We start from the raw sequence: 13919 nt of genomic DNA, 5'->3' as shown, positions 1-13919 counted from the left end.
ATCTCCACCAATATATTTTGGAGTTTATTTTATAAAATGGCATTTGTTTCAACTTGGTGACTTCTGACAGGATGTGTCAGACAGGCAGTGCGAAGTCAGAATTCCCAGGGCCCTCCATTCCAACGGAAAAACTTTCCGTCCCTTTCCGTCCTTAAAATATATTCTGCAGATGTTTGAAAATATACAGACAGTCGGTAATAAATGGTGTTCTGGAAAAAAACTTGATAAGCCACCTGTTTTTTCGCGTTGTTTTGTTTCATTCATCCAACAGAGAAAAGACAAGCCATTGGCCTTGATTGAGCGTTTATTCCATTACCAAACTCTATGAGATGAATAAGACAGTGGGGGGTGAGGTTTTTACCTTGATATCTGTAGTGTTGCAGTAAAATACTCACATACACATTCAGAGAAGCTAAAGAAGTCTGTTTTACTATTTGTATTGTGAAAAGCATACACTTTAATAACCCTGGTGTTCTTGCACGCAAAAGGGTAGTGTTCCATGCCACAGCGGAGTTCCCGTCAGACGTGTATTTAAAATGTCTGTCTTCCAGACCCAAGGCAGAGGAAAATTAAATGGTACGATCAGACCTAACTTGGTAAGTAACGCTGATTTGGAGAATCCGGTAATTGGAACCTCATTGCCGAAATTGCACAGCGTGGCATTGCCTCCAAAAGGCCAATAACACCCTACGCAGTCCCCTCTTCTTGCTGCACAGGAATTAAAACACTTTACGCTCCGAAGATACAATTATTGTGGGAGAGGGCTAGAATGTTCATAAACAGCTATTTTGGGTGTGCGTGTGCGGTGACGGTGGGTGGGGGCATGGCAGGAAAGGCCTCTTCTGGGGACAGAACCTCAAAAGCCCAAAGAAGATGTAAGCAAGTGACCACAAAGCAGCTTCTAATTCTCCTCCCAGGGTTCCCTTGAGTCAACTGTGACCCCGACGTGATTGGAGAGGTCGAGGCCTGCGTGCGGGGGGCTGTGTTTTCAAAAAGCCGCATGGTTTCAAAGGGGGAACATTTGAATGGGGCTGTGTTCCTTGAGCCCAAGGTACTCCCATTTCCCATGACGGAGAGCCCTGACACAGACTCTTTCAGGTTAAGTGCTGTTACCTGTCATGTTACCAACAGTTGATACATTAGGAATTTGAACCCACAACCTTCAGACCAGGAGATCAGAGACCTCACAATTACTCTAGAGCGCAGCTCAGCTCAAAACACTCAAATATGACCAACACCTAGAATGTTGAGCTGAAAAGGGAACAATTAAACCAAATACATTTATTCTCACTTCAGTCCCAGTTCATACAAGAACCGTAGCCCAATGTCCCTTGCAGAAAAAATATCTTCCGAAGTCTTCACTAACATAGTGTAGCATAGCCTGGCACATTCTCACTAACACTGAGACGACTGTAGCCTGGCACATTGTCACTAACACTGAGACTACTGTAGCCTGGCACATTCTCACTAACACACAGACTAGTGTAGCCTGGCACATTGTCACTAACACTGAGACTACTGTAGCCTGGCACATTGTCACTAACACTGAGACTACTGTAGCCTGGCACATTGTCACTAACACTGAGACTACTGTAGCCTGGCACATTCTCACTAACACACAGACTAGTGTAGCCTGGCACATTGTCACTAACACTGAGACTACTGTAGCCTGGCACATTGTCACTAACGCACAGACTAGTGTAGCCTGGCACATTGTCACTAACACTGAGACTACTGTAGCCTGGCACATTCTCACTAACACACAGACTAGTGTAGCCTGGCACATTGTCACTAACACTGAGACTACTGTAGCCTGGCACATTCTCACTAACACTGAGACTAGTGTAGCCTGGCACATTCTCACTAACACACAGCTAGTGTAGCCTGGCACATTGTCACTAACACTGAGACTAGTGTAGCCTGGCACATTCTCACTAACACACAGAGTAGTGTAGCCTGGCACATTCTCACTAACACACAGACTAGTGTAGCCTGGCACATTCTCACTAACACACAGCTAGTGTAGCCTGGCACATTCTCACTAACACATAGAGTAGTGTAGCCTGGCACATTCTCACTAACACTGAGACTAGTGTAGCCTGGTATATTCACACTAACAGTGGAGTGAAGGCTGGCATTAGGGAAGTGGCAGTAGGATGAGCATCTTCTGCTCATGCGTGCCTGCTTCTCACACCATCCCTTCAGCAGTGAACGCGACACAGCTGGAAATAATCTGAGCTTTCCCAGGGCAGAAATGAGGAGTGGGCACACGTCACTGCCGTGCTCACACACGCTATGACGAGCTCTGAATTCTTCCTGTACATACAATCTGAGACTGGGCCACACGTCTCCTCTGAAATTACCGTCTCCAGATCTTAACTGTTTGATTAAAGTCTTTTAAAAAAAATAAAATCAGTCAAACTGGAATTCCAGGCACACGGCAGTTGCTAATCTAAAAGTCAAATGCCGAACAGGGCTATGGCCCTCCAGGAATGGAATTCCTCACTGATTTACTCCCATCATGCACCTGTAGCCTCTGTCTAAAGACAGAGAACCCACTTCACTCTGGTTTCATCCAGAAATGCTCAAACGTGGCCCTGTGAGCAGCAATACCGCAGATTTTGTTTTCTACCTGACAGTTAATTTACTGATATCACTGATTGGCCAGAGAACCCATTCACTTAGTACCCCAGGTATAATCTGGTCCCTGATTTCAAAGGGAGATATGAAAAGCAGCAGTACTACTGGCCTCAAGGGCTGGGATTCAGTATCCCTGGCTTAACCTATAGCTGGCCTTAGTACAAAACAGTACATTTCATTTGTTGATTTAGCGTCACCACGTTCAAATTACTGCTTGCCCTCATTTTAGGATCACTAAATATCTGAGATTGAAGCCGCAAGTACTCATAGCTTATACCCTGATTTCACAATGTAGGCCGTATTCATTGACCTAATTCATTAACTAATGTGTCACAAAAAAAAAGATCCACTTTGTCAAGCAGATTTGTTTTTGCAGGCTATAACAGGGGAATCACAGCAACTTTTCCAACACACATCTTTTATATTGCCCCTGTTCACAGCTGCCATTTCTTTCCACTGGGGCAATTCAGGGTACATTGCATGCTCAAGTGTACAACAGATGTCCAACCTGGGACGTGAACCCAGAGACCTTAAGAGTTTTACAGACCCCAGGAATCGGGCATTCTGACAGAGTGTACAACCATCATAAAACTACTGGCCGCAACTCACGCACGCACGCACGCACGCACACACGCACACACACACCACATTAGAAAATACAGTACTCACATGCATCCATCACAAAGATACACATCCACATACATATGATATACCAACAGACACAAACACACAAACATACACGTACAAAGATCACATAAAAACACACACAGAGGAAACAGACTCTAAGGGTACATGCTTATGTATGACACAAGTCAAAGGTCAAAGTTCAAATGACCAATTCAACCCCACAAGCCTTCAGGCAAACGTGGCTTGTTTTGTCACATCGGCATCCAATTTTGCTAACGGTGACAGGCTGTGAATTGTAAACTTCACACTTTAAACACGTGCTGCCTGGGCGCAGACAAGCCCAGGAGAATTATGGGACCTGGAGACACTGAGCATGACGGTGTCCTTGGTAACACATGGCATTCTCATGTTTCACGGTGTTCTGTGGTGCCACAATGTCACAGAGAAGGGGAGAGAACGTTGGAACGTGACAGAGGGACGGCTGAAAGAAAGACGAGACCATTGGCCAGGTCCTGCTCATCGACAGTAATTCCCACATTATGTGATAAGGGTTTATGGGCATTTAGGAGTCTTCATAATATATGACACCAGGGGAGAGCAAATTCAGAACGCAGTCACAGAAATATACGGTTCTTCGTTCTCTATGTTTCACGGGCCCTTTAAAAGGTTCTACCAGTATTCAGTAACAGCGAAATTAATCAACAGGATGGGAGACGCCCCTTCCGTGAGTTGAACAGCACCAAAGTCCCAAAAGTTTAATGACTTTAGTCCCTAAAGTAATTTGAAATGGAAATTTATAGCACAACACTGACTTTCCACAGCAGTATGCGGAATGGCCTGTAATACCGGCAGCTTGAATTTTTGTCAAGCCTTTACACATTTCAAAAGGAGACATTTGCACCTTAGGCTCTCAGGTTCAATCAGGTAGCTACAAGATAAAGCCTCTTTAGCTACACACAGACACAAACAGTGAACTATCCCAAGGACAAAGCAGTTGACGGAGATAAGGAAGAGGACCCTCAGGCAGTGACAGGACACAGAGCTGAATCACTTTGATGGATATCAAACCAGATCAGGCAACAGAAACGGTCTGTCAAACAGACCACATCACAGAAACCCTCCGGAAGACACTGTTCCAAGGGATGCGCGACCTCCCATGCCATCTCAGTGGAAACAAAAGCATTCGTTCAAAGGTGCCTACTTTCCCCGACCTGCTTTGTTGAAAAAACAAAATAATCAAAATGAAGGACAAGTAAAAGGGTGGCACAACCGTCCAGTTAGCTGCAGGAAACGACAAAAGAGGAAAAGATGAGCATACCAAAAATAAAAGGAAAGAAATTAAAGAAATTAAAACAGAGAAATGTGTAACAATGGGACGAGGACCCCCGGGAGGACTTTAAAAACATGTAGGGAGACCCTGCAGGCAGACAGCCAGGGCATCTGGCCAGGGATTAAACTAGTGTGTTTAAGAGAGCTTAGCCCCACAGCCTGTCCTCCAGGCCAGGATTACAGGCTTCCAAACACACCCCACCCTGCTTCAGTCTGAGGTTACACAACCCATTACTCTGCATGCATACAGGACAGGCACCTCAGTCTCACCCAATGTCGTGTCATGTTATATGGTGACAGAAAGGGTTACCATCACACTGTATCAAGCAGGTTTAATGGTCCAAACAAGGTTTCTACCAACACATACAGTATTTCAATATGCGTATAGTGTGCACGTTTGTGTGTACATACATGTACTGTATATCCTTCTGGAACTGTGTGCTTGTTTTAAGTGCTCAAAGTATACACACAAAAAAAACATGCAACTCAAATTCAACATGTCAGTTAACATCAATCCATGTTTCCCAGCTTAATATCACAATTATATTCAGGTTTCAGGTATTCAGGTATATTCAAGTCGCCTTAAATTCTCCCTGAAAAATAAACAATGCAGCGTTAATATAATCTCTGTAGCATGACGACTTAATAAAAATAAAGGGAATAGGGAAAATAAATCCCACAATTTCAGACTAAACAAAAATAAAATGGAATTTAGGAGGGGAAAGGGATTTTGTTGGGCCATAAAGGTGGTGGTTTCAGTTACCAATAGTCTGAACCGCCTAAGTGCAGATTCAATTCCAGAAACACCATGTTGTTAACAATGGGAAATTGCTGAAGCATTGTTTTCTTACTGCCTTTTTTTATAATCGCAAGTTAGCACAAGTAATCCACAAGGCTACGTCTTTCTTTTCTGAACAGCGGATTTTCCAGAACTCTCCAGCAACTGCAAGTGAAAGCAGGCTTGCTGACATTGGATGTTTAGTGCACTGTTTATAGTGTTCCCCAGCCTTTGAGAGGCGGCCATTTTGTGTGTTTTTGGTGCCCTCAGTTCCTTCTGTCTATTTTGCGCCTGAAGACAGCAGGCCATGGCAGTGAGGTTTGGATGAACACAACTGCTAATCTGCGGGACAGAGTTTTGCAAGCAGTAGAGGCAGATATCTGGGCATCAGTTTGTTAACCCAACACTAGTTTTATCTGGAGTGCTTCTGCTCACTGGTCTTAGCCAGGTCTATCCCACTGTTACTTTTATAACACTATATCCAAGATATTCTCTGAATTTGTCATGACCAATAACCAATAAGATTTTTTATACACTATGGGCCAGATTCACCCACACAGATTTTGCAGATTCCTAGACTTTTTTAAATGGAGAATCTCAACTCAGTTTAGTCCAGGTCTAAGCTTAATCTGTGTCTGTGAAACCTAAATGTTTCTGGGGGCTCTCTCCTGCTATCTCCTAACAATCTCTCCTGCTATCAGCTGTCAAAGAGTACAATTAAGTTCTTTATGTATTTGTGCTTATGACCCAAATGCTTTGTCTCTGGTTGGGAAATGGAGGCTCTGAAAATCAGTTGCCTACTTCCTCATCATTAATCAGGATACATTAATTGTATCCCTGTATTTAGGCCTAAGTATTTAGAGGGGAAAACACAGTTTACTAAACTAGGTCCAATTCTTCCAGAAGCAGCAAATTTGATTCATAGATTCAATATGAGTTTATAACAATGTTATAGGCAAAATCAGCAAACAGAAAAATGAAGCACTATCGATAACAGATTGAATAAATTAAATGTAAAAAAAAAATGAAAATAAATAAAAACATCTCATTTGATTATAGTTTATTGCAGTATTTGACTGTACAAGTATGCTAAAGTGAAAGGGTTAGTTATCTGATAAACTGAATAAAATCTCAGCAGGCATCATCTGTAACATGATGACTGCAATATGTCTTAAAAGCCATTGACATTTTTTGGGAAAATAAAATATCTGTTTGGCATTTCTTATTCAACATCAGTTCTCCCCAATCCAGACGGCTGTGACTGCTCTTGGCAGCGATAATCCCATAATAGAATGTTTGAACAGTCTTATTATGCATGCTTAAACCAAGCACTAGGTGATAGCACAGCACTGTCACATAACTTGGAAGTTAATATTAGATTACAAAAAAAAAACTCCTACAGTCCAAAAGTTATGCAATAGAGATGGTGGTGTGAAGAAAACAAGTCTGAAGGAACTTAGGCTACTGAGCACAGAAGTGTGCAGGCGTTCAGGGCACTGTGTATGGGACTTGGGTGTTAGTGCACATAGAGACAATGCTGCATAAATCTGCTCTAACACTCAGGGGAAAGTCTTTTTGGTAAAATAGGGGATTTATCCTGGCAACCGAGAGCACAAACTGCTCCGAGCTCCTCCATAAGAGATGTCCACCAGTGGATACATTTTAAAATTTATAACCAGAGAAATTTGCACTTTCTGTGTTTAATAAAAATACTGTATGTGTAAGTGTTTCCAAGTACCCATTTTAGAATCCATATGTAGGTCTACTGGTAATCACATCTCATCTCAGGCCTCCCTAAATACCCTCTGCAATACATTGATTTTATTTTATTATTATTATTATTTTATTATTTTATTTTTTTCACAATGGTAGGTTGAACAAGCTTTGACTTTGGAATATAACTTAGACAACCCACCTTGCAATCACTTTACTCCTTAAAATCCTATCCGACACTTTAACGTCTGCATAGAAACTGGATATTTAGCTGTTCACCCAAGCAGAAGTTACCAGAAGCGGCTAATCCATTATATTCAGTACCATGCACCCGTCACAAGTGAATAGAATCGCGTGTGTTTCTTTGTTTGTTTTATGCAATAATTTTCCATGTATCTGCACAAATCTTCACACTCTCTCACCAACATGTCAAGCTTCATACATTAGTTTGCATGCATTCCAGGAATTTTAAGTCAATTTACTAACGATTGTGTAAATAGCCCAATGTAAACGATGCACGAAAAATGGAAATGCATCACTTACTCAACCGCAAGCGGAGTCCAAGCCAGCTCTTCTGAGGTGACCTGTGCAGAACCGAGTTCATATTCCACTTGTTCGGGACCATCAACGCATTGGTTCGTTTGTCTCCTTCGAGGTCGTGACGAACTCCAGAAAAGTTGACGGTTGCAGTGAACGTCAGGGTCAACAGCGGTCAACATCAGTCAATGACATTAATTTGCTGAGCCAGTTTCTCCAAGTCGTACATAGGGCTTATTGAAACCTTTTTTTGTTTTCCTTACGAACAGCAAGCGATGTAATCTAACGTCCAATTAAATATAGCTGCCCATTCAAAAACTATGCCAATGACTCTCCAGACAACATCGACCTTTAGTCTTTTCGTAACTAATTTGACTGCAATACGTTATAAAGACACGCCGGGTAGGCTACACCGAAATCGCACAATTTGGCATCCAGGAAAACTTGGAACATTGAGATAGATAGCACAGCTTCCCAACCGTGGTTGATTATTTCCAAGAGAGTTCATGATAAAATATAACTTGTTGTTTTGTTACGGTCGTCCCTCGTCATCTTCAAAACAAAATAGGTTTTCCCAAAAGGGAGCAGTAGGATCGATTCGCCCGCTTGCTTGAGTCTGCGTTTAGAAAATATGTAGCCTACAAGGTGAAGTTAAATGCCACTCTAAACATAAAATAACTTACAGGCGTGGGAGACCGCAGGGACCCCGCGAGCTCTCCTTTAGATTGCAATAACCTGTTGATGCATGAAATGCGCTTTGTGCATTCCCTACGGCTTTCAGATTCGTGCGCATGCCGCTCATTTCAGCAGAGCAGTTTCCTTTCAGGAGGATGTCCTTCCCTGTTTTCTTCGCAAGGCGAGATCATTCATTTCCCCCCCTCCGAACCAGCCAACTCTTGGCGAGTGGATCCTTGTTTCAGCTTCAGACTGGACTTAAGTGATTGCAAATTATCCCCTGTCTCACAGTCTAGTCATCCCGCCTCCGGTCCCTCGCTTTTTTCTTCCACCAGACGCGTTTTACATTCATTCAGTCAGCCTTTTTTGTCATATCTTTTTTCCTTCCCCCGAAACGGTCTTCCAACGTACCCCGGTCGCAGCTAGGGGTGCCATAGAGCACAGATTTACCCCCTCACTCGAGGCATATTTCCCTAACACGAGTGCGTTTCATACGCCAGAATGGTACACAGCTACCATTGGACGTCATAAGCATACGGTTATACTATTATTTCGCATTTCTGGCTCAGGGGGAGCGAATTAATTATGTTCTACTGAACTGTAAATTATATGTTGGTCTGGACTGACATCTCTTGTCAGAATTCTGATGCAAATTCTAGGAATTGCTGTTCATGGTGACATATACGGTTAATCAATTTTTGCCTCAAAAATGAGTAAGTGAAATATGTTTTCATGTGAAAAAAAACAATTAAGTCTATGAATCTCGACAAAAATATGACATAATAACGAGTCATCTGCTGAGTCCTGGCGGTGATAAAAGCCTGTGTAAAGACCTTAAATGTGAAACGAATTGGAAAGTTTGTGCTCCGATTCCATAATCCGAACAACGCACGTCTCACACAGCCCGTAGCCGGTTATGCGGGGCAGGAGCACGTCGCGGCCTCTCTGCGTTGGATTCAGACAGCAAGGACAGGCCCTTTCTGCCTGCCGGCCCGTCACCAGCACACTCTCCGGCACGTTGCCCTGGAAACTGAGGGTTCACAGCCTCAAGTACAGGAGCTCATTATGGTTATGGCAGTCTTGAAAGACAAGAGACAAGGCAGTGCAAGTCTTACATACTAAGGGTGCCAGACCAGTGGCAGTGATACACTGTGCACTGGTGTATCCTTGGCACACCCAAATACTCCAATTTCCAGGCCACCATTTGTGCCAAGCAGAATATTCCTGGTGTGGGGATGGATGGAATTCCATCAAAATTCAGTGCTGGCTTAGACATGGTAGGTTATGCCAGACGAAAGTTCACTTTGTTAGCATCAAGTCTTACTTTCAGGTTCATAATGTTGTAGTTTGAATCTTAAAGTACCAATCCTTAATTTCTTTCATATAAAAAATGCCATATTTCATACCTTTTCACGTTGGCATATTCGTAGCACTACCGACTGTAAATGCCCTATGCTATTTTCCACTGGTGGTGTTGGGTGCAAAATCCCACCAAAGTATTCAGTTGTGACGATGCACGCACAGGAACTGCCATGATGCGTGCAAAGGAGCAAGCGCCTAAAACCCAAAAAGTGTTTTTAAGATTAGGTTTGATTGCTCAATATTACCGTGTCCGATAACATTGTTGTCTCCAGGCAGTCTTCTTTTTCCAAAATACAGTACCCGGTGGATTATCTTCTAAGAAAAATAAGCACTGGATGTACTCGTAGTAATAGCTTCATCATCATGTTAATTTGTTTTCCTCTCCTCAGGATGATCCTTGGCCCCCTCAACCCGGTCTTCAACCGTTTACCTTCAGCGAGACAGTTTGGGTAGTTTATTCTATGTTTTCCTGGGAGGTTCCACCAAAAAAATCCTGGCCTCTCTGCCCAATTTGGGCTGTCTGGAAGGGACATCCAAAGAGGCACATTTTTCATCCAGTCACACTCCTAACTGAGACAATCTTTAGCAAGGAAATAACAATGACGTCACTGTGACTGAGGAACTGTGACTCTAGAACTGCACATTCAAATGGATCGGATGGCCTGTAGCGTAGTGGTTAAGGTACATGACTGGGACCTGCGGTTCGCGGTTCGATCCCCGGTATAGCCACCATAAGATCCACACAGCTGTTGGGCCCTTGAGCAAGGCCCTTAACCCTACATTTCTCCAGGGGAGGATTGTCTCATGCTTAGTCTAATCAACTGTACGTTGCTCTGGATAAGAGGATCTGCCAAACACCATTAATGTAATGTAATGGATCCTTGACAAAGGGAAGAACAGATCAAACAAGGGAAGGATGGGGGGGGGGAAAGGAAAGAAGGTGGTAAAAATGTGGGTTCATTGCAATTGCTCATCTCCTTGTCCCTTGCTTGACCTTGGAATCAATCGAGGTCTGCCATCTTTAATGACATCAGCTGGTCTTCAAGTCCAGGCTCGACATAATGCTGGAATCCATCTATTCTGCTCTCATAATTACATATTCTTCTGTAAACCAAGGGACATTTCTCTTTCAAGGGCCACAGATGTATGCAGTGAGCACTTTATTTGGTATTACTTTTTTTTTTTTTTTTTTTTTTACTTCAGTCTGCTGTTGTAGCTTATCCACTCAAGAAGTTTGATGTGTTCAGATATGCTCTTCTGCATACCAATGTTGTAATGCATGGTTATTTGCTTTACTGTCACCTTCCTGTCAGCTTGATTGGCTGATTCAATGTTTGCATTAACAAGCTGGTGTTCAGGTCTACCTAATAAAATGGTCACTGAGTGTACATAGATATAGCCACTGTTGCTTATTACAGTAGGCAGTGCAGTGTCACCAGATAGACTTCAATACAACCACTATCACACTAGCTTTGTTAACTTGGACCATCTCTGGATAACACTGTCCTTATTAACTACTTGCATAGGGGGCAAAACGTTGAAAAAAACCCTTGCAAATTACAGCACTCCACAACAGTGACACTGGTTTTTATTCATTAGAAATACTCATTCACAGCTTTGTTTGCCAGTGCGAGAGATTATATCTGAATGCAGACAGGCATTGGAAGCCAGTGAACGGCATTTCAAACAATGCGGTGTGAATAATGCAGATGGAAGACCAGGTGCACATCCGAGTTCTGGACCAGGTGCAGTGGCCTGAAGGCACAAGCCCGTAGGCTGGCTGGCAGGGTGCTGTAATGCTCCCTTGCAGAGGTGACACAATTGTGTTTGATTCTTCCATCATCATCTGATGTACGCCGGGGTAATTCTGCAAGCAGACTAACACTTCTGAGGTGACAAAAGTGACAACAGCACTATCCTATTATTAGCCACAAATTATACAGAATAATAGGCAAGGGTCCGTCACCCATGTTGTGGGCAGAGAGCAGGGCACGTCCACACACACTATGAACAACAGGAGTCACAGATGGTAATGGCATAATCTGGGTCATCACACACACGTCCCTGCGGGGGGAGACGCAAGAAATGCAAATACAATGGAAGATTAAAAACAACACTGTATTGACCAGTATTGGGGACTCTCCTTTCGTTCCTGCAGTAGATAACTTTCTACTTTGCCGGGTTAAGCTCATCGAGGAGTGAGTCCTTGGCTTTGTTTTCAGAGCAGTCCAAACCGCGGCTACAGCGACGCTGTTAGTACAGGGCAGGCGCTGAGATTTAGAAATAGACCCGGTGTAGCCACAATAAGATCTGCACAGCTGTCGGGCCTTGAGCAAGGCCCTTAACCTAACATTGCTCCAGGGGGGGTTGTCCCCTGTTTAGTCTAATCAACTGCAAGTTGCTTTAGATAAAAGCTTCAGCTAAATAACAAATTGTATTATTTATTATCGCAGTGAAGTGTACAGACATCAAGCCACAAACCACCAAACCACCTCATCTTCTACTTGAAGGCCTCAGAGGCAAAGGTCATGGGTGTCATAAGTACACATGAAGATCTTTAGCATTCTTTGACTTTGACAGCTGAAGGCAGGAGTGTTCAGCAATCAGACCAAATACGAGTGGCCCAAAACTAGGGTGTGGAAAATAAAATAACATTTTGGAAATTCTAAGTCTAGGTTCCAGAACTCCATTGACTATTACAGTAATGATTGTTACATTAGCATTATAATGTTCAGTTATGTAGAATATAATCACATTTTCTATCTTGCATAAAAGAGTTAAACAGAGAATAAAATCAGGAGACATCAGATCTTTTGTCTTTCTGAAGTCACTGTTGCATGTGAGCAGTGGACAAAGGAATCAGGAGACTGTAACCATAACTGGCTCAAACCGCATCTCACAACAGCCCGAGTGTAAAAATTAAAATGAGCTTACATTCTGCACTGATTTGCCATGAAAACAGGAGTGACTCACTCCATTCTGAGTGAGCCATGTGTGGAAAGGCTTGACTAGAAGCCAACTACAAATTAAATTGGTTTATTTCATAGCAAATCAAAATAATTATGGCACATTAGAGAGAATCCTACAAGCACAGCCTCAAGAAACCAAGTGTGTCAACTCCTACGCCAGATTGAAATGGAGAAATTCAAGTAGTAAATTAAGAAGGAAAAAAATCTCTTCTGCCCTCTCGTGGCCAAAGAACCAGTCAGAGCATGTCATCCTGGAAACAACCACTTGATGAACCGAATATGGGCCATATTATACTACAGCTCAATGTACTGGAATTTAATTATTCACTGACCTTATACAATAAGCACCAATCACATAACATGACAGCCATCATTTACTCAAGAGCAATATTTTATTATGATAACAGTATCCCTCCACATTTCCCATATTTCCATAACACATAAAAAAAACTATAGAGCAACCGGCTCGGTGTCAGGAGAGGCATCGGCCGCAGAAAACCATCACTGGCACCGGCCCCTCCCACAACGTCTCAGGACCGCGCCTCGGCTCTCCAGCTCCTCCCCCGCCTTCCAAGAAGTCCGTCCTCATTGGCCTTTCACCTTACCCCTCCACAAATTCAACCAATAGAGAAGGGAGGCCTTTCCCAGCAGTCAAATGAACGGAGTAAGGCCTCGCTGGGCAGATACAGGAACAATGCCATCCCACCCCACCCCCTTCCCCAAAAGTCCCACCCCCCCCCAAAAAAAAAAAACAGAACACAAGTTCCAATCTTCTCACGGCCCCCAACTTCAGACATCAGGGACGGTTTTCTGGTTGACTCACGGAACTTTCGTACTGGCAGGATCAAGATGAGACGTTTCTGCAGAGTTCACGCAGGCGTGCGAGAGCAGGACAGCGCTCGGCTCATTCCCCCTCAGTAAGGGCAGGCGTCACGCCAAGTGCACACTCGCTGGAGGGTGCAGGGAATGAAACAGAGAGGACGACCTGCCCGGCCAGTAGTGCACTGTGAGGAGGAGTTGACCGCAACCAACCGTGCAGGCTAAAGAGTAGAACAGGCTCAAGCGGGCTTATCAGTACAGCGAAGGTTTAAACTGTCCGCGCAGAGAAATAACCATAACTGGGCTTTTAAAACACAAAGGCCAAACGGTAACCTCCGCCAATAAGACTAAAGCAGACTAAAGCAGTCACCCAGAACAAACAGGCTTTGTGTGGCAGGCAGATATACAGGCTCTACAGTGTAAAGATTGACTACAGAGTTATTCAGTACAGTAATTGTGCTTTTGCTCGC

General features: G+C 43.5%; 1 protein-coding gene across 3 annotated transcripts in view; it reads right to left on the bottom strand.

Moving 5' to 3' along the window:
* The window catches only part of plekhg5b (pleckstrin homology domain containing, family G (with RhoGef domain) member 5b), a 70720-nt gene extending 62271 nt beyond the window's left edge, over positions 1-8449 (bottom strand). Inside the window, exon 1 of one of the 3 annotated variants that reach the window (XM_061258414.1) lies at positions 7631-8449. In XM_061258414.1, the coding sequence (XP_061114398.1) occupies positions 7631-7712 (82 nt within the window). In that variant the 5' untranslated portion in view covers positions 7713-8449. The remainder of the gene's footprint in view (positions 1-7630) is intronic. The other 2 variants (XM_061258411.1, XM_061258412.1) reach the window with 2 other exon arrangements.
* Between the last annotated feature and the right edge of the window lie 5470 nt (positions 8450-13919).

This window comes from Conger conger, chromosome 10, assembly GCF_963514075.1.
Source record: "Conger conger chromosome 10, fConCon1.1, whole genome shotgun sequence".
Lineage (NCBI taxonomy): Eukaryota > Metazoa > Chordata > Actinopteri > Anguilliformes > Congridae > Conger > Conger conger.
Note: the sequence above shows the minus strand (reverse complement) of the source record. Positions and strands in the feature narration are given on the sequence as shown.